Consider the following 23,938-nt stretch of genomic DNA (forward strand, 5'->3'; position numbering starts at 1 on the left):
ATAGATATTTTAAATTATACAATTTTTCACTTAAAAAAAAAACCTTGACATGAAAAACGTATCAAGAATTAACTATGTCAAATTTTTAGCATTTAGAAAATATTTATTTCACAGTTAATTCTTGACACTTATTATCTATCAAGAATAAACAAAGTATTGACCTGTAAAATATGTCAACTAATCTCATATACTTAAAAGTTTATAAACGTCAATTACTAAATGCATTGAAAAGTGTCAAGTAAACAAATACTTAACACTTTTCTAAGATTAGTGATCTTGAATAGGTAGAAATCATCAAGTAAAGTCATTTTTAAAGTAATAATCTTGAATAACTAATTATAATAAATAAAATATTAAGATCTTGTTTGGTAATCCAATGTCTTTTAAAATCAAGTCAAAGCTTTAAAAAAATAGTTTTAAAAAGTTATGCTTTGTTTTTTAAATTTAGCTAAGAATTCAACTATTAAAAAATGTAAATCGTTGTAAAGATACAGACATGAGTTAGATTTGATTAAGAAAAAAACTGATTAAAGAAGGAACCTAAAAGATATATTTTAAATGCATAGAACTTTAATATGATAAATAAATAGTAAAATTTTAAGATAATACAAACGGTAAAAGAACAACATTAAGTATATAATGAATGGGTTTAGGGTTAATTAGGCAGGGTAGACCTCAATAAGAGACCTTAAACCCAACTTAGAAATGATCTTGTAACCACTAAAACCTGCTTCCATAAATAGATTCTTCCATTCATTCTCATTTCTTTCCTTCCCATTTAGATTGACCATCATCAAAAGATCAAACAAAAGTTGAGTTTCAGTCGACTCTATGTCTTCCTTTTTTCTTTCCATCACCATGTCTATGATTATCAATTTTCCACCTTCATCTCTGCTTGGAATTGCATCTCTACACTTCTTCAATATCCTAATACTTTGTTCATCGTTCCAATTGTGTAGAATCCACTGGTTATAGTCAAAATCCAAAAATAAAAATCAATTTTAAAAACATATCATTTGATTTCTTAATTATATATACATATTTGTTCTGGAGGTAACCCATTCTAAACCCCCCACTTAACCTAAAATCATTTTTTCATATTTGAAATGACTCTAAAATATACTTATAATAACTTAATTTTACACATGATTTAAATTCAATTTTCATAGTATTAAAATTTATTTTTTAAACGAATAGTAATTTTGAAATATTTCAGAAAGTCAAAAAATGATTCAAGCTTCTAAACGTTAATTTTAGATGTGGAAAATATTAAGAGCCAATGCGTTTATGAATCCTTTTTTTTTTTTTTTTATGTTTTCAAATTTAAAAAAATGCAAAAAAAAAAAGAACTGAAATTATACATTTAATTTGATAATCTTACTTTTAGAAATAAAAGCATAGTTTAAAAAAAGTACCTGTTTTTTCTTCTAATTTTGTTTTGAAGGTACTATGGAAACAAAGAGATACAATTATATGTATAACAAACACCACGTATCAAACAACAAAAATTTTCCTTTCATCTTTTGAGATATACTTTTATGTCAAATATATATATAGTCCCTCCCCATCCAACAAAATTTCCTTTTTTCTACTTGATGAGATTAATGAAGTTTGTAAAAGTCAATATTCAATTAAATAACAAAATAATGAGTTCGAACATAAACAATAAAAAAATTGGTCCATATAATTTGGAGAATTCTTATAACTAATTTGATAAAATAGTTTGTATGATTTGATAACATAGAAACGAAAGTTTTATAGGGAAAAAATTCACAATTTAATATTAAACTAAAATTTTATATTTCTCCAAAAACACACACATATATGTGTACCTTGAGCAAAACTGCATTTGCTGGTGGGATTATTTCCTCAAACATATCTCCTTCAACAAACCTCAGATTTTTTGCATTTTGTAGTGGTTGGTTAGAAATCACTTGTGGGAGGTCAAATACAGTACAAGTAATATGTGGGAATGCCTCTACAATGGCCTTGCCCATAGCTCCTGTACCACCACCAACATCAACCAATGACTTCAACCCTTCAAACACTTCACTACACTCCTCCTTCACTATTTTACCAATCGTTTCAGAATCACACACCATTGTCTGTTGAAACAAATTCGCAAAACTTTGTTCTTGAGCAGCATAGTCCCATATGAGCTTCCCGTTTGCCATTTCAAAAGCATTTGAGTAATGTTGGCCATTGTTATTTGAGCTACAAAACCAACTACTCAAATTTTGAAATGAAGCTATTGTTGCTTTATCCAAAGAAAGAAACAAGAAGGGTGTGGCTTGGCTATTGTGAAGGAGAAGTTTAGAAGATGGGGTGAGACTGTACTTCACATCTTCAGCTTTGTCATGAGCTTCTGTTTGAGCAGCAGTAAAGAACCCAGAATGAACAAGCAGGTTCATAAGGCGGCTAAGGCATTGAGCTTTGGTTGGTTCAATATGGAGTGCTGCAACTAAACTAGGGAAGCTCATGGGTTGGCCATGGCTATGGATAATATCTGGGATTCCTAATTCAACAACACATTTTAGAGACATGGAGTTTATGAATTTACAAGCATGGTTCCAAACATGAGCTTGAGATTGAACCAATTCGTTCAAATTCTCTCCCATTTATCTGGTTTTGTTCATCTATGTGTGTGTTTCAGTATGATGCCTGACTTTACAAGAATAGAGAGGCAAACTTCCATCATACAATTAATATATAATAAATAATTTTCACTTCTTTCAAACAACTTGCATGGAAATAATGAATGGAGTATACACGATTTGGGAGTTAGAAAACTTCCCTTTTTTGTGTGTGTGGTTCCCCATTCATGATGGTGACAGTTCATGAATTAATACAATTATTATAAATCCTATAATCTAGGGATAGGGATAGAAAATAATAAAAAATAGTAAAGAATTGATCATAAAGAATAGATCAATTAGATGATATTTGACACGTTCACTGAAGAATAGGTGGAGCAGATTTCCTCAATTGCTCCTTATCTAACCGAGAGTTCTTAATTAGAAACTGATGGGAATGCTTGATGACTTGTTTCCTGCATAGTACTTTCATCTGACTTGGCTACCATGTCATATTTACAATCTTATCTAACATTTCCCTCAAACGAGAGGTAGGTTAAGTACTCCGAATTAGGTTTGGAATTGTGAATGAGTAAAAGGCTTGGTTAGGCAATCAGGTAACTGATCCAAAGAGGGAATATATCGTACATCAAGAGTAGACCACGGAGCACTTGATCCCGAATGAAATAAACATCAATCTCAATGTGTTTGGTTCGAGCATCAAAAACAGAATTCGACGCTAGAGCACCTATACACTGAGATTATCACAACGTAGTACCGGTTTCATGGAGGAGGAAATACGTAATCCTGACAGAAGCGGTTGTACCCAAATGATCTATGAGGTGACAAGGGCAAGAGCACAATAGACTCCCTTCATGTAGATCTATAAACTCTCACACTGAATTGAAGTACATAGACTCCATCTCAAAGGTCCATGACTTTGACCCATTTGTCCTTGTCTACATCATTCACTGTCTGTTTATAGGACAATAGATCATCAATGTCATCATCTGGTATTACAACCGGAGTTTCAGTTAAACTCATACAAGATCGTGTACCAAATATAAACGATCGTTTTTCAAATTTAAATGATCAAATATAAATAATCGTTTTCCAAAAAATCTTGAAAAAAAAAATCGTTGAGATTTGATAACCCAAATTTAAACTATCAACGAAAACGATCGTGTACCAAAAACTTATTAAAAATCATTTAGATTTAGATTTGGAGCATTTAGATTTGATCGTTTAGATTTGGCTCCAAATCTAAACTATGTCTAGGAAAGAATAGTCAAATCTAAAGATCATTTTTCAAAAACTAAACGATTATTATCCAAATATATTAGGCACGTTGGATGTCAATTAATCAGAACATTTTTTTAATTTTCCATTATGGGCTTGTGGGCTTTTTTCGTTTTCGAAATTGTTCTATACAGTGTAAATATTTTGTTGTTTTGTTATATTTTTTTTAAAAGACCCCTATTTAATTTTGAAATTAATTAATTGAAGAATTAGTTAACAATATAGTTTAATTTTATTTAATTAAATTAAAATTATAGGTTATGTGATAGATATTCATTTAAATAGTATTTAAATGAAATATTAATTAAATATGATTTAATTTGAATTAATTAATTTAAAGGGCATTTTTAAAAATAACAAAATAAATTAAAATATTTACAAGTTATAACAAAAAAATTTATTCTATCACTATAGTACATCAATCACTATCAGTGAGAGAATTTAGTATAAGTCGTAAATATTTTATAAATATTTTGTAAAATTTGCTATTTTTTAAAAAAAAAATTAAAATTTTCTTTAATTTAATCAATTTATTATTAATTTATTATATTTTATTTTAAATTAACGAAATAGGTATGTGGTGGTTCTCCTACATAACCCAAAATTTTCTAACTCCTACTTCTTCATCCCTAACAAAAGAGAGGTAGGCGTACAGTGGTAAAGTGAGTTTTCTTTGAAAAAGTACTCTAGTTCATTGCTTATTTTTCTCTCTCTCTCCAAAAATGTTTCTCTTTCAATTTTGGTTTTCACAAACCAAAATCTCAACTTAGAAAATAGGGAGTTCTCCAAGTGATGGTGCCCAATTTGGCGTTTGACAAATATAGAGTCGTCAACGAGAGTAAGTGTACTTTTTCTCTTCTCTATATTTTTTTAAAGCATGCTTAACCATAGAAATTAGTTTATGTAATTGTTTTTCCTATGCACTAGTATTTTAAACATCCCAATCAAATTTGAGTTAAGGTTCTGTTTAAATTTATTCCACTGCATAGGGTTCTTATCCCTTCATTTCTTTAGCGATTAATGTAATCAACGACCGACTCGTCTTTTCTTGGTTGTAGTTAGCTCTATCACACTTATAATACGCCAAGTGTTGTAGAAGCAATTCAGGAATTCCCTTTCAAACTGCTTCCAACTAGCAATAATTTCAGGTTCAACATCGGTGTATTAGTCCAAGGAATTTCCCTTTTAGAGTTTGAAAAAACTTTTTCACCATCCAATCTCCTCGAGTACAAATATTTTCACATGTTTTGATGAAGTGAGCAACATGTTGATTTGGGTTGCCATTTCCATCAAATAGTTGGAACTTAGGTGGCTGGTGTCCATTCTGCATTCTTAGGTTGTCAATCCTCTTTGTATATAGCTTGGAATACAAAAGGAAAGTTTGAGTAGATCAACCATATTGAGTTTTGATGGAGTTTACTATCATCTTCTACAACTGTTGAATAAGCAGTGTGTAACGACCCAACTATTCTATCTAAGTCGAGGTCATTAACTTTTGACAAAAGACCTTGATTGATACAAAATGAAATATAAGACATTTGAAAAACATATAATCGAGAAAAAACAACTTTAAGTCAGGCCCGGTTTCAAATATTCAAAACTTTAAAAGTACTGTTTATCAAAATAATAATTTGTAAGCTAAGCTCCATCACAATGTTTTAAACATCAAAAACATAAAGCAGAAGCAAAATAACATATTCCCTATGACAGTCACGCTTCCTTCCTACCCCTCGTCGGTTTGCCACCCTTGTTACCTTTGCCTGAAAATTTAACATAAAAGGGTGAGTATAAACATACTCAGTAAGAGATCCGCGACTGGTCCCGTTAGGGGAAAAATAAACTATTAGCTCCCTTGTGATCCCGTAGGATACACATAATCAATCTAACGCCCCGAAGGACGCAAAATCAGTCTAGTGTTTTGCAGAAACAAATATCAGTCTAGTGCTCCCAAAGGATGCACATATCAGTCGGGTGCTTCCGAAGGATGCACAAACGGGTGGTGATCCCGTAGGACACCCGTAAGGTAACTACCCAATAGGAAAACTAATAATTTACCCCTCAGTCCATTCTAAACATCTTAACAGTCGTTCACAGTTCAGTTAAACATTCTCATAACATAAACTCCTCAGTTAACCCCAACCAGTCGTCTTACTCTAGTTTAACCAAAGGTCAATCAGAAACATAACGACACATCAGTCCATAACTAAATATTCAAGTCTCCTCAGTTCACATGAACACAACCACAACAATATCATACATTTAGGCAAAAGCACAACACTGATTCAAAACTATCCTATATAGGAAAACGTCTACTCAGTCATTACACATCCACATCAATCCAACATATATTTATATATAAATTTTTCCCCGTCAACGCAGTAGACATTACACATTAAATTCACATCCAAACATATGTTATAACCGTCATCCAAATGCAGTTTAGACATAGCATTACAATACATACAGTCGATACATCTTAATTTTTATTGTTGAGTCCAGTAGAAAGTCCCCTACCTCAAGGTTGCTCAATTTCTCGAACAACTAAATCCCACGAACAACACCTAACCATAAGGATAAAGTAACTCAATTACTTTCACAACACATACTCCACTTAATTTTCTCAATGTAAGTTCTAACATACCAAGGTATTGGTGAACCGAACTCAAAGTTCACAAATTTGTTGTGAATTCAAGTGACCCAACGTTATTTCCAACTCCTTCAAGAATCAAACAACAAATTAATCAACCATTCCAACCATAACATTTGAGCATTAGAAACAATTACAACTCATACTTAAATTGTTACCAACAAGGCAACTTTGAAAAATCACTGTAAAACAGAGGCAGCGACACACCACGACGCACGACTGTTGGACGCACGAAAAATCCTTCACAAGTTTTGTTTATAGTTGCATTAACATGAATGGTCTAATTAGAAATATTATAAACCATTCACAAAATAAAATAATACATGTAATCAGATGGAGTTTACAAAATTAAGTTTGAGTTAAAAAACATTAAAAAAAGGTTTAATATGTTTCAAAATAAGGATAACAAGCCAACATGAATTTAGCTCAACTGACACTTGTATGTACGAACAAGAGGTTCTAGTTTCAAAACCTCACCTTTTGTTAAAAATATTGTTAGTTCATAATCAGTTTGTGGTTTGGTTCATCTTAATTTATTTATGATTTATGTGATTGTTTATGTTTAGTTCTTATTTCAATTATTTAAGATCTATGTATAGTTTATGGGTTCATATCTATAATTTAATTGTTTACTTTCTATAAGTATAGATTTTGTAATTGTTTTTATGATGTTTTTATCAATTTACCTAAACATGTTGTTTTAACATATTATGTATAAGTATGTTGTAAAATTAATATTTTTGGTGTGTATTGTTGTCACAATTTTTCATAATATGATATTTATCTAAGTTGTTTTATAACGAATGTTTAACATGTTTATTAAATTTATAATATAAGTAAATGTATTTGTTATAGTTTTACCATGTCAAGTCTTACCAAATTAGAATTTCTAGCTCTTGATATCAAAGATGATAATTATTTATCATGAGTGCTTGATGCTGAAATTCATTTGGATGTCATGAATCTTGGAGAAAGGATTAAAGAAGAAAACACGATTTCAAGTCAAGAAAAGGCAAAAATCATGATTTTCCTTCGACATCATCTTCATGAGGGATTAAAGATTGAATATCTTATAGTAAAAGATCCCTATAAACTATAGCAAAGTTTAAAAGAAAGGTATGATCATAAAAAAAGTGTGATTCTTTCTAAAGCTCGATATGATTGAATGCACTTGAGATTGCAAGATTTTAAATCAATAAGTGATTATAATTCCACATTATTTAAAATTTGTTCAAAATTATTGTTATGCGAAGAAAAAATTATCGATTAAGATATATTAAAGAAAACATTTTCCACATTTTATGTCTCAAATATGCTCCTGCAACAACAATATTGAGAAAGAGAGTTTAAAATGTATTTTGATCAACTCATATCATGCCTTCTTGTGGTTGAACAAAATAACGAGTTATTAATGAAAAACGATCGAGCAACACTATTCTTTGAAGTGAATGTTGTATTTTCCAACAATAATGGTCGAGGTCGAGGTCGAGGTCGTGGTCGTGGTCATGGCCGAGGTCGTGACCATGGTAAAGGAAGAAGTAATTATACTCTTCGTTGTAATAATCATTCAGATTTCAAGAAAACCATAAATGATGATCATAGAGGAAAAACTCCACAAAATAAGAATTAAAAAGTGGAGAAAATCAATGCTTTCATTGTGGTGTGAATGGTCATTGAACTCATGTTTGTCGTACATCCAAGCACTTAGTCGACCTCTATCAAGTCTCATTGAAGGAAAAAGGGAAGAATGTGGAAGTAAACTTTGCCTCTCAAGATGATGTCTATAACCCTTCCAATATGACACATTTGGATGTTGTTGACTTCTTTGAGTCTCCTAAAGAGAAAACTGATGTTAATGAAGAAGTAGCAAATACTTCATTCAATTATGATAATGTCTAAAATTGATATTTACATTATGTTTTGGTGTCTTCTCTATTCAACGTTTCCCAGTTTATTTAAATTATTTATATTTCAACGTTAGTTTTATTTTTTTACCGTGACACTTATTATAATCATTTTTTTATGAAGAGTTATGGACATTTTTCATATTTTGGCTGAGTCAAATATGAATAATGAAGACTTGTTTGGCAGATAGTGCAACTATGCATACAATACTTGAAAGTAAAAAGTATTTTTCTACACTGACAATGCTTGAACCAAATGTCAATACAATATCAGGTTCTACAAACTTGATTGAAGGTTTTGGGAAAGCAAATACACTATTAATAATGCTTTGTTCTCTAGTAAGTCAAAAAGAAACTTATTGGGTTTCAAAGATATACGTCAAAATGGTTATCATATTGAAACTAACTATAAAAATAATATAGAATATCTTTATATTACATTTATTGTTTCACATGAAAAGCGTATATTTGAAACACTGTCTGCTTTTTATTCTAGATTATATTATACTCATATACGAGTAATTGAAACATATTCAACCATGAATCCGAAGTTCATAAATTTAAATATGTTTACTGCTTGGCATGATTGATTAGGTCATCCGGGGTTAATAATGATGGAAAGAATTATTGAAAATTATCATGGACATCCTCTAAAGAACCAGAAGGTTCTTCAATCCAATGAATTATCATGTGTTGCTTGCTCTCAAGGAAAATTGATTATTAGGCCATCACCAGCCAAAGTGGAAGTTGAGTCACCTACATTTTAAGAATGAATCCATGGTGACATATGTGGACCTATTAATCCACCAAGTGGACCATTTAGATACTTCATGGTTTTAATTGACGCATCAAGTAGATGGTCACATATGTGTTTATTATCAAGTCAAAACCTTGCATTTGCAAGATTACTTGCTCAAATAATCAAATTAAGAATACAATTTCTTGATTATACAATAAAAAACATTTGACTTAATAATGTTGGTGAGTTTACATCCCAAGCATTTAATAATTATTGCATATCAATTGAGATAAATATTGAACATCTTGTAGCTCATGTTCATACAAAAAATGGTTTTGACATAATCATTTATCAGGCGTTTACAATTGATTGCCAGATCATTACTTATGAGAGCAAAACTTCCATTATCTGTATGGAGTCATGCTATTCTGCATACAACATCACTTATACGCATAAAACTGATATCTTATCATAAGTACTCCCCAATACAATTAGCTTATGGTCAGAAGCCAAATATTTCTCACTTGCGAATTTTTTGTTGTGCAGTATATGTTCAAATTTCCCCACTACAACGTATTAAAATGGGACCTCAAAGAAGATTAGGAATATATGTTGGATTTGAATTCCCATCAATTATTAGATATCGTGAACCTTTGACGGGTGATGTATTTATTGCACGATTTGTTGATTTTCATTTTAATGAGACAACTTTTCCAACATTAAGGGGAGGAACTAAGAAGTTGGAAAATAAAATTACCTGGAATATATCGTTATTGTCTTATTTAAATCCTCGTACAAGACAATGTGAACTAGAAGTTAAAAAGATAGTTCATTTACAAAGTGTAGCAAACCAAATGCTAGATGCATTTACAGATACTAAGAAAGTGATCAAGTCATATATTTCAGCTGCAAATACTCCATCTAAAATTGAAATCCCAATTCAGCAAGTTGTTGAATCTATGTTGAGGCAAAAACATGGTAAACCAATAGGTTCAAAGGATTAAAATCCTCAAAAAATAAAATTGATCAATAGTCGAAATGACTTAATTGACAATAGAAACATTCAAGAAGAAGTCCTAAACATAACTAATGGTAAAAATGTTGAAGAGACTCAAGTATATGAAGATAACAATGAGATTTCGATAAATTATACGAAGACAGGAAAAAAATGGAATAGAGCTAATGTAGTTGTGGAGAACATTTTTGCCTATAATGTTGCACATAATATTATTCATGAAAATGAGGATTCTGAACCTAAATCTGTTAACGAATGTTGTAATAGAAAGGATTGGTCCAAATAGAAAGAAGCTATCCAAGCATAATTGAATTCACTTTCGAAACGTGAAGTTTTTGGACTTATAGTTCATACACCTAAAAGTTAAAACTTGTGGGATTTAAATGGATATTTGTGCGTAAAAAAAAATGAAAATGATGAGGTCACTAGATATAAAGCACGCCTTATTACATAAGGATTTTTTCAAAGATCGAGCATTGATTATGAGAAAACATATTCTCCTATAGTGGATGCTATTACATTAAGATGTTTAATTAGTTTGACTATATGTGAAAACCTTGATATGCATCTTATGGATGTAGTTACAACATATTTGTATGGATCTTTGAAAAATGAAATCTATATGAAAATCCTTGAAGAATTTAAGATACATAAATCATATAATTCAAAATCTAGAGAATTATATTCAATCAGATTACAAAGATCATTATATGGATTGAAACAATCCAGACGGATGTGGTACAATCGCTTAAGTGAATATTTGTTGAAAGAAGGTTATCAAAATAATCCAATTTGTTCATGTATTTTTACTAAGAAATCATAGTCAGGATTTGCTATCATAGTTGTATATGTTGATGACTTAAATATAATTGGAACTCCTGAAGAACTTTCAAAGTCACTAGAATATCTCAAAAAGGAATTTGAGATGAAGGATCTTGGCAAAATAAAAATTTTCCTTGACTTACAAATTGAGCATTTACTCAATGAAATTTTTATTCATCAATCGACATATACAGAAAAGATTTTAAAAAGATTCTACATTGGACAAATCACACCCATTGAACATTCCAATGGTGGTTCGATCACTAGATGTGAAAAAAATATCTTTCGACCTTGAGAAGATAATGAAGAATTAGTTGGTCCTGAAGTACCATACCTTAGTGCAATAGGTGCAATAATGTATCTTGCTAATAACACGAGACTGGATATAGCAATTTCAATAAATTTATTAGCAAGATAGAGTTCTTCTCCAACAAAAAGACATTGGAGTGGAGTTAAGCAGGTACTTCGTTATCTTCGAGGGATGATTAATATGAGTTTATTTTATTCAAACAAATGAAACTTTGATCTAGTTGGTTATGCAGATGTTGGATATTTATCTGACCCACTCAAAACAATATCTCAAACAGGTTATCTGTTCACATGGGAGGAACTGTTATATCTTGGCGATCTATAAAGCAAACCGTTACATCCACTTCATCAAATCATGTAGAAATTCTTGTAATTTGTGAAGCTAGTACATAATGTGTATGGTTGAGATCAATTACTCACATCATATTCAAGAAACATGTGGTTTGTCTTTCAATAAAAATCTACGAACATTATTGCTTGAGGACAATACTAAATGTATAGCACAAATTAAATGAGGGTATATAAAAGGAGATAAAATAAAACATATCTCACCAAAACTTTTCTATACACATGACCTTAAAGAAAATGGTGACATTCGTGTTCAACAAATTTCTTCAAAAGACAACTTGGCGAACTTATTCACAAACGCATTACCCACACCAACATTTGAAAAGCTAGTGCACAACATTGGAATATCATGACTCAGAGAACTCAATTGATGTATTTATAAGGGGTTGTAGAAATATTGCCTCTTAGGAATAGAAATATTGCACTCTTTTTTCCTTGACATTGGTTTTCCCCATTGGGTTTTCCTGGAAGGGTTTTTAATGAGGCAGTTATTAATATATAAAATGATGTACTCTTTTTCCTTCACTAGAATTTTTTTTTCCATCTGGTTTTTTTCCTCGTAAGGTTTTAACGAGACATTTATTTTATATAATATAGATATCTAAGGGGGAGTATTGTAAATATAATTATGTAGATATTCATAACCTACAATATGTTACTAATAATATTCCTATAACTCTTCCTTTATTACATGTTGTAACATTCATCCCATTGAATTCCATAGTGTAACCTATACCATGAGATGTTCTATAAATAAAGGTATGTAGTGCATTTGTAAGAGACACCACAATTGAGTTCAATTGATCTCTACTTCCTCTCTTCTTCATTCTCTTCTTTGTGTTGTTTCATGGTTCTTATTTAGCCTCTTTATTCTTTATTTCATAACAGGAAAGACTAATTTTAAACAAAGAATAGAAAAAAGATAATTAAAAAAAATGACCTAATAATAATAATTATTAAAATAACTCGAAAAGAAAATAGAAGAATGAACAAATGCATATTTAAAAAAATATTATTGTGATTAAATCAAATGTTTGTATAGAATGACAAAATAATTTCAAAAATTCATTTTTATTACTTTTTCAAGGTTTGCAGCGCAGTTGCTGGAGTTGGTGGCTAGAAGTTTCCTGGCAGAGTTGTAAAAAATGACACCCAATGGTCGATTGACAATGGTCACCAGAGGTGGTGTTTGGAGTTCTGACAAATTTTCTATTCAAACCCATGAGAAAGAGTGTAGAAAGCCTTAGTGAAGGTCATCGTTGATCAATGGTGAAAAGGGTCAACGATCTGCAACGTTTAAGACAATTGGTTGGTCATCGACCATCATGACAACTGGTCACCAAGGATCATGGCTATTGGTCATTAACCATCACTACGATCATTTGTTAATAGGCCTGACTTTGATAGTTAACGACAATGATTGGTCATCGTCGATCAAGATGTTCACCCGACGACAGTAATGTCCAAAGTTGTAGGTCAGCAACGACCAAGATGATTGGTCACTGATGATCGATAATCAACGGTCAAGACTATCTAAAGGCGAAGATCAAGATGATTTGAAGGTGACGGTTAAGACGATCAATCGTCATGACTGTCATCGATCATCATGGTTGATCGTGAAATTGGCTAACATTTGTTGTCAATGGACATCAATGATTATTAATAAAAGATTGTCAAATTTTTTCTAAAACATATGACGTTAAAATATATATATATATATATATATATATATATTCCAAACCCATGGGTTTGGTTTCTTAATCCAGGAATTTTATTCCAACTATCCAAACATGAGTTTGGTTTCAAATGTCAAACCCCCCTAATTCTAAACTCATTGGCCAAACAACGCCTTAGGCTTTTCATCCTTAGCTCAACTATTTCACTCATCATCTTGTGCCATATAAAATTGTGATGTTGTCCTTGATAGTTCTTCAAAACTGAGATGTTCCCCTTAGCATTAAGGAGTGAAGTTCTTACCCATTGAATTCTTAAACCCAATATGGAAAGACATAGCTTGCTCGTTGCACAAGTTTACATAACAATCTACCTTTTCCTCCTTTACTTGGCTTCTACGCCTGATAGTCATTCTTTACTTAGCTTTAACTCCTGACAACCATATGAGAGAAAACTTAAAATGTAAGTCAAAGACTTAGTGAGTGATGGGTTTAGGAAATACCTTTATAAAGAATACAACAAGTTCAATAATAACAGACATTCTTAATCTCATAAACACGAGTATTCATCGCATCAACACAAATTCTCATTACATCAATTTACAATCACGACAATCACAAACAATCCCATGCGTTTCAGTTCATCAAACATTCACCATTCATTGTCGGGACCTGTGATTCTCTTATCCACATCCAATCGCCTATACCCTAGAATTCACTTCACCAGCGTCTCGCATTAAATATGGGATTGTCACCAGCGTCTCGTAGCACACATTCTCATTTCAGACCTGGAATTCGTTTTCACCAACATCTCATCACTTGGACTTGGGATTGACTTTCACCAGCGTCTCCTAAATCATTCCTCATCTAGATATGTGATTCACTTCACCAACATCTAGCTTTTAAGCACACAACTTATTCTCGCCCAAACTTGGGATTCATTTCACCAGCATTTACCTGCCTAGACATGAGATTCACTTCCACCAGCGTCTCACGTTAAACTTGGGATTTCCATCAACATCTTGCAATAGATCAACAATACCACACATCACACAATCATTTCGTTCAACAAATGAGAAACATTAGCTCAACAACTTACTTTCAATGCATAAACTGACAGCAATAACAATATCATACAATAAGCATCAACATAAGATCATAAAAGAACTTGTTTCATACAATCACAAAAGCAAACGTTATAATAGGATATTAAATAGCAAAGGTAAAAAGGTTAATTTGATGGATATTAAATAGCAAAGAGAACGATTATTTGTTATTTTAAAAGGAAAAGGAATAGGAATTATTAAGTAAAAAGGCAATAATAATAGTAATTATTATTATTATTATATTAAATAGGATATCGTTAAACGTGCACACCATATCTCTTCTTCCATTCTTTTGACCTAGCCGCCGCCTACCGTTCGCCGTCCTTCTTCGCCGACGACGTCTCTGTCTACATCGTCCCGTCGAAGTCGTTCAACGCCGCGCCCTCAGTCCCGTCGACTCCGTCCCCGTCTTCTTAACCATCCGAAACCGGCCCGCTTCTCCTCCGTCGAAGCCTCCGCCGGCCGTAGCTCTTCATCGCACAGCGTCACTGGCCGTCGCCTCCCATCCACGTTAGTGTAGCCTCCGTGTCCCTCCGGCCGAGCCTTTCGTTCCAGTTGAGACGCTAGCCGACGTCTCTGTCACCGAGCCGTTCTCTTCACGAGCCGCGCGTCCAAGCCAAGTTCCTTACCAGAGCCGTTTGAGAGCCGATTTCCTTGAAGTTGAGCTGAGCCCTTAATTTCTCCAAGCCATTTACTTTTTGAGCCATCATCTTTTCGGTTAGTATTTGATTTTTCGTCAACATTGAATTTTAGAGAATTGGTGTGACCTAAAAGATCTGAACGAAGAGCGAAAGCTACACTGATTACTTCTCTAAGGAAAAAACTAACCCCCTAATCTTCTTCCTCCAAGCTTTCCACTGATTTTCGACCCAAATATTCTTCAATTTGGCGGGTAACTATTCTTTGTTCATTTCTGTTTTTTTTTTCTTTTTCAATACGTAAATTAGGGTTGAATCGAACGACCTCTTACTGAGTCGAATCTTTGATAGTTTCTTTGATGGCACACAGAGATCATGCTGAATTAGTAAATGACAGAAAAACATGTTTAAGATTTTTCCGAAATTGTAAATAGAGTCCTGATGAATTAGCTTCGGTGAACTTTGTGATCATCTTATGATCGGTACAATGGTTACAATTTTACTTATTTCCAATGCAGTCTCCTATTTCCTGAACTGAGTAAGAGGGAGTGGAATAATATTGAACGGTAGCATTACAAATGTATTCATTTCAAAAGCCCATATGATTTTTTTTCCTTCTCGGTATGTTCTGTTTTGCAATCTGAACGGACTTTATATATAGGGTTGGTTCTTCATTGTGATTTCTTTTTTTCAGTTGCTGCTAAGATAGTTTTGGTGGAAGAAAAGAGACGATCAATGCCGAAGGGTTTGAAGAGTAAATGTCAATCTACTTCTCATCAGCTTTTGAAGGAAAAAGCAAAGAACCGTGTTAATGACCTTCAAGGGATATTTACTAATCTTCAAAATGCAAGAAAGGAGAGTCGTACTACTGACGTTGCTGTCTTGGAGGAGCAAGTCCATCAGATGCTCAGGGAGTGGAATGCTGAGCTTAATGAACCTTCACCTGCATCTTCATTAGTTGTAAGTATTTTTTAGAACTTTTTTCCCTCTTTGCAAAGAATGTTTTTCTCTTCCATCAATTTTGTGTAATCTAAATGCCCTAAACATTCAATTAGGAGGGTAGTCTTGGATCATTCTCACAAGAGTTAGCCCGTCTTCTTGAGCATTGTGATGAGCAAGATGATGCAACTAGTACATTGGCTGAACCAAAGGCTGAACCTGAACTCCACTGCATTCTTGGCAGCAATCCGTCAAATTTCGTACAGGTAGGCCTTTTCTTCATTTTCTGTTTTGGTCAACTCCATGTTTCAGCGGGTGAATAATGTATTTACTGGCCTCTCTTATTCACAAATTCTCTGCATGGAATCAATCTAATCCAGCTTCTACTGTAAAGGATTAATGGAGAAGTGTTGCCAATTAAAGAAAATCCACAAAGTTTCTTAACCATTTAATAAAGTTCTATTAACTATACTTGAGACCCAATCCTGTTGTGTTTTCTATTTTATGCCATTTGCTGAAAACTGGCTGGTTTCTCTTGGGACCCATGTCTACAAAGCCCAGCTTCTTCAAGCATGTGACTCTTTTTTATTGGATTAGTTGTTTGCTTCTTATTTGTGATGCCAGTATCTGCATAACAGTTGTGAGAATTAAGGCTTATCAATTAATCCAGCCTGATTTTTTTCTTCTTTTTTGTCATTATGGTATATGTGCTTCTATTTTTTTGTTTGTGATTTTCTGTTTAAAGAAATTGACTTGGGCCATGTTACTTTAAAATAAAATGGTTAAAATGTGGAAATTTTGATGTAACCTCACAGTTCTTACCAACAAATCACAGCACATGTCTGTCAAATGAGACTTTGAGCATCTGGTTTTCTGCCATCCTGAGAATGTATAATATATTTTGTAATCTAATAGATGCTAACTAGCTGAACTGATTCTGCCACCAGGATGGTTTTTGTATTCCAGAGCTCCAACACGAAAGTTTTTTCGGATTTGAGGAGTGCAAAGTGTCTCCTTTAGATATTCAGAATTATTCATTTTACAAATCGGACATGGCTACTCAGTCTAATTGTCAAAGTTTCAAATTAGATCAAAACTTAGAGCAGACCACGATGGTCAGTAAGGATGATATGTCTACTTTGAATTGCCATATATTGAATTCACAACCAGAGTTTGACTATGGGGTTCTTATTGGGGCATCGGATGTGGGAGACTTTATTCAGGACACAAAGCCCAGTATTCTCCCAAATATTGCACCCCGACCATCTGCTTTTATGGGCCCGATATGTGCTCTCTGGGATTGTTTCAGACCTGCTCAAGGATCCAAATGGTGTCAGGACTATTGCAGTAGCTGTCATTCTGTTCTTGCTATAAACGAAGGCCTTCCTGGAATGATTCCAATATTGCGTCCTGGGGGAATTGGGTTTAAGGATGGTCCTTTGTTTGCTGCTCTTCAGGCAAAGACACAAGCCAAAGAAGTTGGAATACCCATATGTGATGGTGCTGCAACAAGGAAATCTCCATGGAATGCTCCTGGTAAAACCTTTATGTTGCTTTCTAACTTTTTCCTGTTTTCCTGATTTTATTTTTCTTTTCTTGTTTTATTTATTATAATTACTCATTTTCCATTGATGCTCTTTATTCTGTCCTAGTGAGTTGTATCAATTGGTGTGTATTTATAGTGAGTATTTTCATTGTTGCAGAGCTTTTTGATATTACATTTCTTGAGGGGGAGACAATCAGGGAATGGCTCTACTTCGACAAGCCTAGACGAGCCTTTGAGAGTGGCAATCGAAAGCAAAGGTCATTGCCGGATTATAGTGGCCGTGGTTGGCATGAATCAAGGAAGCTAGTGATGAAGGAGTTTGGTGGTCAGAAGAAGTCTTATTACATGGATCCACAGCCATCAAGCACTCTTGAATGGCATTTGTATGAGTATGATATCACCAATTATGATTCATTCGCATTATATAGGCTGGAACTCAAACATGCTGATACAAAAAAGAGTCCAAAGGGAAAATTGGCAGCGGATCCTCTGGCCGATCTTCAGAAGAAGATGGGAAGGCTTACTGCAGAGGGCCCTGTTGAGCTTGGACAACAAGTTAAAGGCAAGATGACGATGAAGAGAAATAATTAAAGTCTGATACTGCAAATATCAACCTTGCTCCGCATCATCAGAATATGACGAGCACTAACTGATCAACCGATTCTTATAATGGCACATATTGGGATCTTGCCTGCTGCTGTATTTTCGTGGCAAGGTTACTGTCAGTTTTAGTCTCGAAGTGCCTGCTTTATGTTAATATATGCTCTTCGGTGCATTGTCTGGTGATCCATGGCATTTTGACCCCATTTTTTTTTATATATATATATAGAAGGGAGATTCTGAATGCTAAATTAATCTAGAGGGGTTCCTTGGAGTTTCATTCAATATGCAGGGAAATTCCTGTTTCCAAGTTTGCATTTGATCCAGAAAATTTGTGTTTCCGTTTGTGTATAATTAGTTTAAATGGTAACCTTTAGTTGCTAAAAAATTGTATAGAGGTTAGTCATTTGATGTTTTAGCCATTTGCATTATTTCCATCTCTCTTGGGAACACAGCCTTTGGGCTTGGCTAGATTTTATCCATATTTCATGAATGGGAAACGTAATTTGCATAACAATTGGTGGATGAAAATATTCTGCTTTTCTTCGTTGGTATGTTGTTTTAACACATGAAAAATGGTCATTGCAGTTTTACTATTCAATTAACATACTCTGGAGAAAGGGATTGTAAGCTTTAATATTTAATATTACATGTATCTACATTAGGTGTACATGCAACCCACCTTCCACTTGTGGTTTCTAATAATCCATAGCACCAAATAACTTCTAGTTTCTCAATGGTATAAAATTAAAAGGCACATTAGTCCACCCTATCCTTATGATTTCTTCTTTCCCTTCAATAAGTGTTCCTATGATAGTAGTCAGAAATGATCATTATGCAGAACCGTCTGCAGTGCCTTCCTTTTGCTGCACCGAAGACCAAGAATTGGACTCTACCCAGTTGTATGCTATAGGAGCCAGGAACGCGTCAGGTATGCCAAAAGAGTTGACAAGTGCTAGAGCATGAGGTCGTATTTCGCTGCATAGTTTCTTCACTTCCTGCCTCACCGCAGCTACATTTTCTGGTGATAAATAACCATAGCGGAGGAAGGAAGCATCTTCCTCCAAGCAAATCAAGGCATACATGGATCTTAGAAGACCTAAAACGTTCTGTAGGGTAGACCACATATTCAAATGTTCGTAATAGGCAAGATAATATCAATGGAAAGATACCAGATTTTCGTTCTTGTGTATGAAGAAATAGAAGGAATACAAAGTAGAGATGGAAACTTTTACCTTTATCGAACCGGAGGGTACACTATTTTCAACTTCGATAAAACAATGCAATATGGCTTTCTCAGAGAAAGCTCTGCCCAAGTCTTCTGCAAACAGAAAGCTCTAGAACACCAGAAAGGATAATGCAGGTTAGAGGGTCGTATAGTAAGAGTCTAGAGAAAAGTTGATAAATAAGAAGCAAATAATCTCACCTGAATGAAGGCATATTCTTTGCTGTTGCCCCGTGCTACATCTTGAGATACTTCAGCAGCTAAACGATTCAATAAATCTCTCTCTCTTAAGCAAAATGCATCGGTCTGACGCAAAAGTGGTAAGAATTAGCATTTAAAATTTGATATCACCGATCAGGTAAAAAAATAATGTTCATGTTACCTGGAATTGACAGCTCCTGAGGATAGAACTTGTAAGCTTAGAAGGAATGACAGGGCAGGCCTTATTCATGTGTTCTAATCCCAACCCTTTAAATGGCTTGTTTCTCTTCTTAGCTGCTATGAACTCAGCGAGGAGTGCCTTGCTCACCTGCAATGAAATATTTAACCTCCTAAATCCGACAGGTATAAGATCACAAATCGAATAAAACTCACAACAACCTATATGTTTGTTATCACTACAGCAGCACAGTTCCTATGCGGTGAATTTTCTTCCTCAACATTCTTTATGCTGAGAATTTTGTTTGAATTGTAATATACAAGTAATATGATGTAAACCACATACCTGCTGCATTAGGACGTTATTGTCACCTTCAAATGTAGACTGAACATCAAATTCAGATATCAGTTGGCCAATTCGATTTTCAGTCTTCAGGCCTTGGCCTCCACACGCTTCACGACATTCCTTGTACAGAAATTAAGAATATAATATTAATATCTTCAACCATTTGGATATCTAAAGCCAACAACAAAATTCAAACCCCAACCTGAAGTGATCTGATATTATGCCAGGTAAATGTTGCTTTAAATGCACTTGAAACAATGTGCAAAGTTTTGACAGATTCAGGTGTTCTCTTCACGTAGATATTTTTCAATTCAATTGCAGCAAAACTCATAGCATATCTGCACAATTAGCATCGTTCATAATCTATGCCAGCATGTACATCACTAAGATAATCATTATTCTTACTTTGATCACTTCTTTTTTCATTTTAAACATGCGGGTTCACATTTACCGAAAGAATGATGTTAATGTCCATATCCTCGAAACAACAAAGGGATTAAGATGCTTCCATAATTGCAAAACAGTTAGTGAACTAAACTATGCATTCCTGCAAATAATTAAGATCTTTTTTTACTCAAAACTAGGTAGACTATGCTTGCAATTTACTAGTCCACATGCATTCAGCAGAATCGCATTAAGTATTCAAAAATTTAGTACAGCTTATTTATAAATTTCACCCCAAATGGAATAGAAGCCACAACTAGACACGAATATAGTGCACGGCTAAAATGTCTAGTAGCTGTTGAAAGTATGAATAAATTCAATTTATCCTTCCATAAAATCAACAGAAAAATTTATAAACAATGTTAATCATAATTGCTTAATATGAGCTATCTCAAAAACGTTAGTCTCCAAGGGAAAGAAAGACAACGAGTTTTACGAAGAATAAAATTCTGGATGCAAGAGAACTTTAGTTTTGAAGACTCACGTCTTAGCAAGAAGAGGCAGCAATCGCTTTTGATGACTAGGGTAGTCTAGCAATTGGATTTCAGGCTCATTTGGTGTAAGTGAGAAGGCTCTCCTTGTTAATGAGTATCTTATAGCAATTGCTAAACCAATCTGGCAATTGAATGACGTGATGCTTATAAGTAAACGGCTATAAAATCTGAATGAGACCCATATAGTTCCAGATTCAACAATACTGATAAATGCAAGGTTATACATATAACCAACAAACCTTTGCTGAATAAATTGCAGAAACGGAAATGGTTACCCGACCAGATGTCAAAGGTGCCATAAATGCTGCAAATCTCTGAAAGTAGGTAGCAAAAGAATCATGAACACAGTACCACTTCAAGTAGAAGTATCAAATTTTAGGTAGCTTTCTATCAGAAGAGAAAATACAAAAAAATCAAACATTCGTACATGCATGCTTACACACACACGCACATACATATAAGTATACACTGAAATATTAGAAAAATTGACCTTGTCCGGGTCATCTGTAGCACTTATATATTTCCCTTCTACTGATACATCAGCTACTGAATTCAACAAATTTTCCCTTGGAACTCTCACATTGTCAAACCTGAAATACATTTTCAAAACTCCTAATTGTAGAATAGAATATGATTCTCCCTGCAGTTCAATAAAACTTATATTATCTTCAACACAACATAAGTTACTTACCAGATCCGCCCATTATCAACCCCATTCAAACAAAGTTTATGACCACAATCTGCTATACGTATGTTTGGAGAGATATTACCATCTGCATCCCTGATCTGGGCTATAAAAGCATGGACACCTTCATTTTTCCCATTTATGTCAAGCTGCGAAAAGACTATAGCATGTGTTGCATGCTAAAGATTAATCGAACATGTCAGGAAGATAAATTAATTTGATGGGTACATAGTAAATACAAATGACTGAGAAATTCGAGTTTAAAATATTGATTTTACATTGGCTGCCCCGCCAATCCAGTACTTCTGAGCTGACTCACAGGGGGTGTTAATAACAAATTCTCCAGTGCTTGAGTCATATTTGGTCACTGTTTCAATTCCTCGAACCTAAAATTATTTAGGTAGAAAGTTAATGTTGCTAACTTAGAAGGAGAATTGGGAAAATTTTAAAATGCACATATATATATATATAAATCAAGTGACTTGAAGCACATTATGGAACAATTTTCACATACATTACTTCCGTGACCGAGCTCAGACATTGCAAAGCAACCCCTGATCGCATAATTTTCTGTGTTCTTTAACCATGCATCATGATGACGCTTTGTCCCAAAGAATTGGATAGCTCCACCCCTAAAAAGAGTTGCACAGACAAGCCTTTAGATTTAGCAGTAATTTACATTCCTGTACTCAAACTGCGGCAATGGCCTTTCTTCTCCATTACTATTGACAATCATTAGCAAAATGTAGCACTAATTTTTAAACCCGCAAATGGACAAGAGGATTCAGATATGAATAATAGATTAACCCCATAGTAAGTAACTGAATTTAGTAATCATTTAGCATAGAAAAGAAGCAATAAGTTTCAATAAAAGAAGAAAAATCAAGCTGAAAGGAAACGTTAAATTAGTTGCTAAACAGACACAAATTGGGATAATGATTGACAGATTGTTAAAGAAGGAATAACATAATCATCTCGTCTATTCAGCATTATAACATACCATAGGTGGAAATGAACTCCAAGCTTAATAGCGAGAGAGTGATCATAAATCCCAATAGCCTCAAACAGCGCAAACTTCCTCCACGCAGCTTCAATTCCATTATCAGTAAGCCAACCCTTAAAAACGCCATTATCCAATAAGTACTCAATCCGCTTCATCGTCATCTCCCTCTGCTGCTGCATGGATTGATTATAATCAGGTGAAACAAAGACTCGACCGCCAGATTGCAAGGGATTGAACAGCTTGCTCTGCACCATGAGCCCAAAAATCCAGTCCCGGTCCGGAAGATTATGCGCATCGAGGAGGTTCCGCATCTCTACGATGTCGAAGGAAAAGCGTTCGGAAAGCTCCGGGGGGGAGAATTGGAGACATGGATTAGGGGTAAGAAGAGAAGCTGATTGGTGAGGAAGAAGATGATTGGAGAGGACCTGAGTTCTCCAAGAAACACGCTCCATTGGAGAGAAATGAAGAGAGGAAGATGAAATTGGCAATGGCGAAATTCAAGTGCTCGGGTAAGATCAAGATCAGGCAATATATAACATATTCAATAATTCAACCAAACAAACGCAATGGTAGTTGAAGTTTGGAGAGAGAGAAAAGGAAATTGATAGGGGAGTGGATGATTTCAAGTTGAAAGATAAAACCGATGCGGTTTACGGGGCCAAATTATTTGGAGCTAAAAAATGTATTTGAAAGATAAAATGAAAATAGTGTAATAGAATATGAATTAGTAATTCCGATGAGAACTGGGGAGGCACCAAATGGCGTCGTTTTGTGTTAAACTATTTATTTACTTTTCTTCGGTTAATCATATAAAAAGTGTTCCTTTATTTCTCTAGAGATGCGTGTAAGAATCAATCAACTGTGCTCCTACGATCCTTATCCAGAAATCAAATACTCTTCCTATCAATTCATATTTTTAAATAAAATGTGTATCATCTAAATCTATTATAAATCATAATTATACAAATTTTTAGATGAAGTTACAAATTTCATCTCAATAATTTTTTTTTATTTAATATTTATAACACCTTAAAGATGATCAATTTGGTTTTTGAACGTTTTAGCTCAGACCGAACATTTTCAAATTTAGAACGCATCAAGGTTCTCATTGTTAAAAGTGAATGATAAGTCTACTTAAAAAAAACCTTACAAAAGAAAGCTTGCTCGCCTAATGAACTCAATTTTTAAAAAAATATATTTTCTAA

The 23,938-nt window shown here is 33.7% G+C and overlaps 3 protein-coding genes across 6 annotated transcripts; 1 reads left to right on the top strand and 2 right to left on the bottom strand.

Annotated features, from left to right (window-relative positions):
* Positions 1–548: 548 nt before the first annotated feature.
* LOC101220869 (trans-resveratrol di-O-methyltransferase) lies at positions 549–2,682 on the bottom strand. Its single transcript, XM_004151858.3, has 2 exons — positions 1,833–2,682; positions 549–965 (listed from the first exon to the last, which is right to left on the bottom strand). The coding sequence occupies exons 1-2, from the start codon at positions 2,616–2,618 to the stop codon at positions 660–662; spliced, it is 1,092 nt and encodes a 363-aa protein (XP_004151906.1). The 5' UTR covers positions 2,619–2,682; the 3' UTR covers positions 549–659.
* Positions 2,683–14,710: 12,028 nt separating this feature from the next.
* Positions 14,711–18,589, top strand: LOC101211467 (transcription factor VOZ1). Of its 4 annotated transcripts, none has more exons than XM_031880765.1 (6): positions 15,159–15,327; positions 15,592–15,694; positions 15,768–16,033; positions 16,129–16,278; positions 16,960–17,548; positions 17,716–18,589. In XM_031880765.1, exons 3-6 carry the CDS (start codon positions 15,809–15,811, stop codon positions 18,147–18,149), a joined length of 1,398 nt encoding a protein of 465 aa, XP_031736625.1. In that variant the 5' UTR covers positions 15,159–15,327; positions 15,592–15,694; positions 15,768–15,808; the 3' UTR covers positions 18,150–18,589. The 4 variants fall into 4 exon arrangements, with proteins under 4 accessions (XP_011649983.2, XP_031736625.1, XP_031736626.1 ...); XM_031880766.1 differs by having other exon boundaries at positions 15,592–15,653; XM_011651681.2 differs by lacking the exons at positions 15,159–15,327; positions 15,592–15,694 and adding an exon at positions 14,711–15,152.
* Positions 18,590–18,740: 151 nt separating this feature from the next.
* Positions 18,741–23,423, bottom strand: LOC101220632 (acyl-coenzyme A oxidase 3, peroxisomal). Its single transcript, XM_004151857.3, has 13 exons — positions 22,731–23,423; positions 22,245–22,362; positions 22,009–22,116; positions 21,737–21,909; positions 21,536–21,635; positions 21,285–21,359; positions 21,036–21,166; positions 20,310–20,445; positions 20,108–20,227; positions 19,766–19,912; positions 19,585–19,689; positions 19,394–19,495; positions 18,741–19,267 (listed from the first exon to the last, which is right to left on the bottom strand). Exons 1-13 carry the CDS (start codon positions 23,183–23,185, stop codon positions 18,992–18,994), a joined length of 2,046 nt encoding a protein of 681 aa, XP_004151905.1. The 5' UTR covers positions 23,186–23,423; the 3' UTR covers positions 18,741–18,991.
* Between the last annotated feature and the right edge of the window lie 515 nt (positions 23,424–23,938).

The sequence above is a fragment of the Cucumis sativus genome, chromosome 2 (genome assembly GCF_000004075.3).
Source record: "Cucumis sativus cultivar 9930 chromosome 2, Cucumber_9930_V3, whole genome shotgun sequence".
NCBI classification, from domain to species: domain Eukaryota; kingdom Viridiplantae; phylum Streptophyta; class Magnoliopsida; order Cucurbitales; family Cucurbitaceae; genus Cucumis; species Cucumis sativus.

Excerpts from the sequence above, each read along its gene's own strand:
- LOC101220869 (XM_004151858.3), bottom strand. The coding sequence starts at position 2,618 with ATGGGAGAGAATTTGAACGAATTGGTTCAATCTCAAGCTCATGTTTGG. Across the intron at positions 966-1,832 it reads CAAATGCAGTTTTGCTCAAG|TGGATTCTACACAATTGGAA; the intron begins GTACACATATAT and ends GACTATAACCAG.
- LOC101211467 (XM_011651681.2), top strand. The coding sequence starts at position 15,809 with ATGCCGAAGGGTTTGAAGAGTAAATGTCAATCTACTTCTCATCAGCTT. Across the intron at positions 16,034-16,128 it reads CACCTGCATCTTCATTAGTT|GAGGGTAGTCTTGGATCATT; the intron begins GTAAGTATTTTT and ends ACATTCAATTAG. Across the intron at positions 17,549-17,715 it reads ATCTCCATGGAATGCTCCTG|AGCTTTTTGATATTACATTT; the intron begins GTAAAACCTTTA and ends TCATTGTTGCAG.
- LOC101220632 (XM_004151857.3), bottom strand. The coding sequence starts at position 23,185 with ATGGAGCGTGTTTCTTGGAGAACTCAGGTCCTCTCCAATCATCTTCTT. Across the intron at positions 21,910-22,008 it reads GGATTGGCGGGGCAGCCAAT|CATGCAACACATGCTATAGT; the intron begins GTAAAATCAATA and ends ATTAATCTTTAG. Across the intron at positions 19,690-19,765 it reads TCAGGAGCTGTCAATTCCAG|ACCGATGCATTTTGCTTAAG; the intron begins GTAACATGAACA and ends CTTTTGCGTCAG.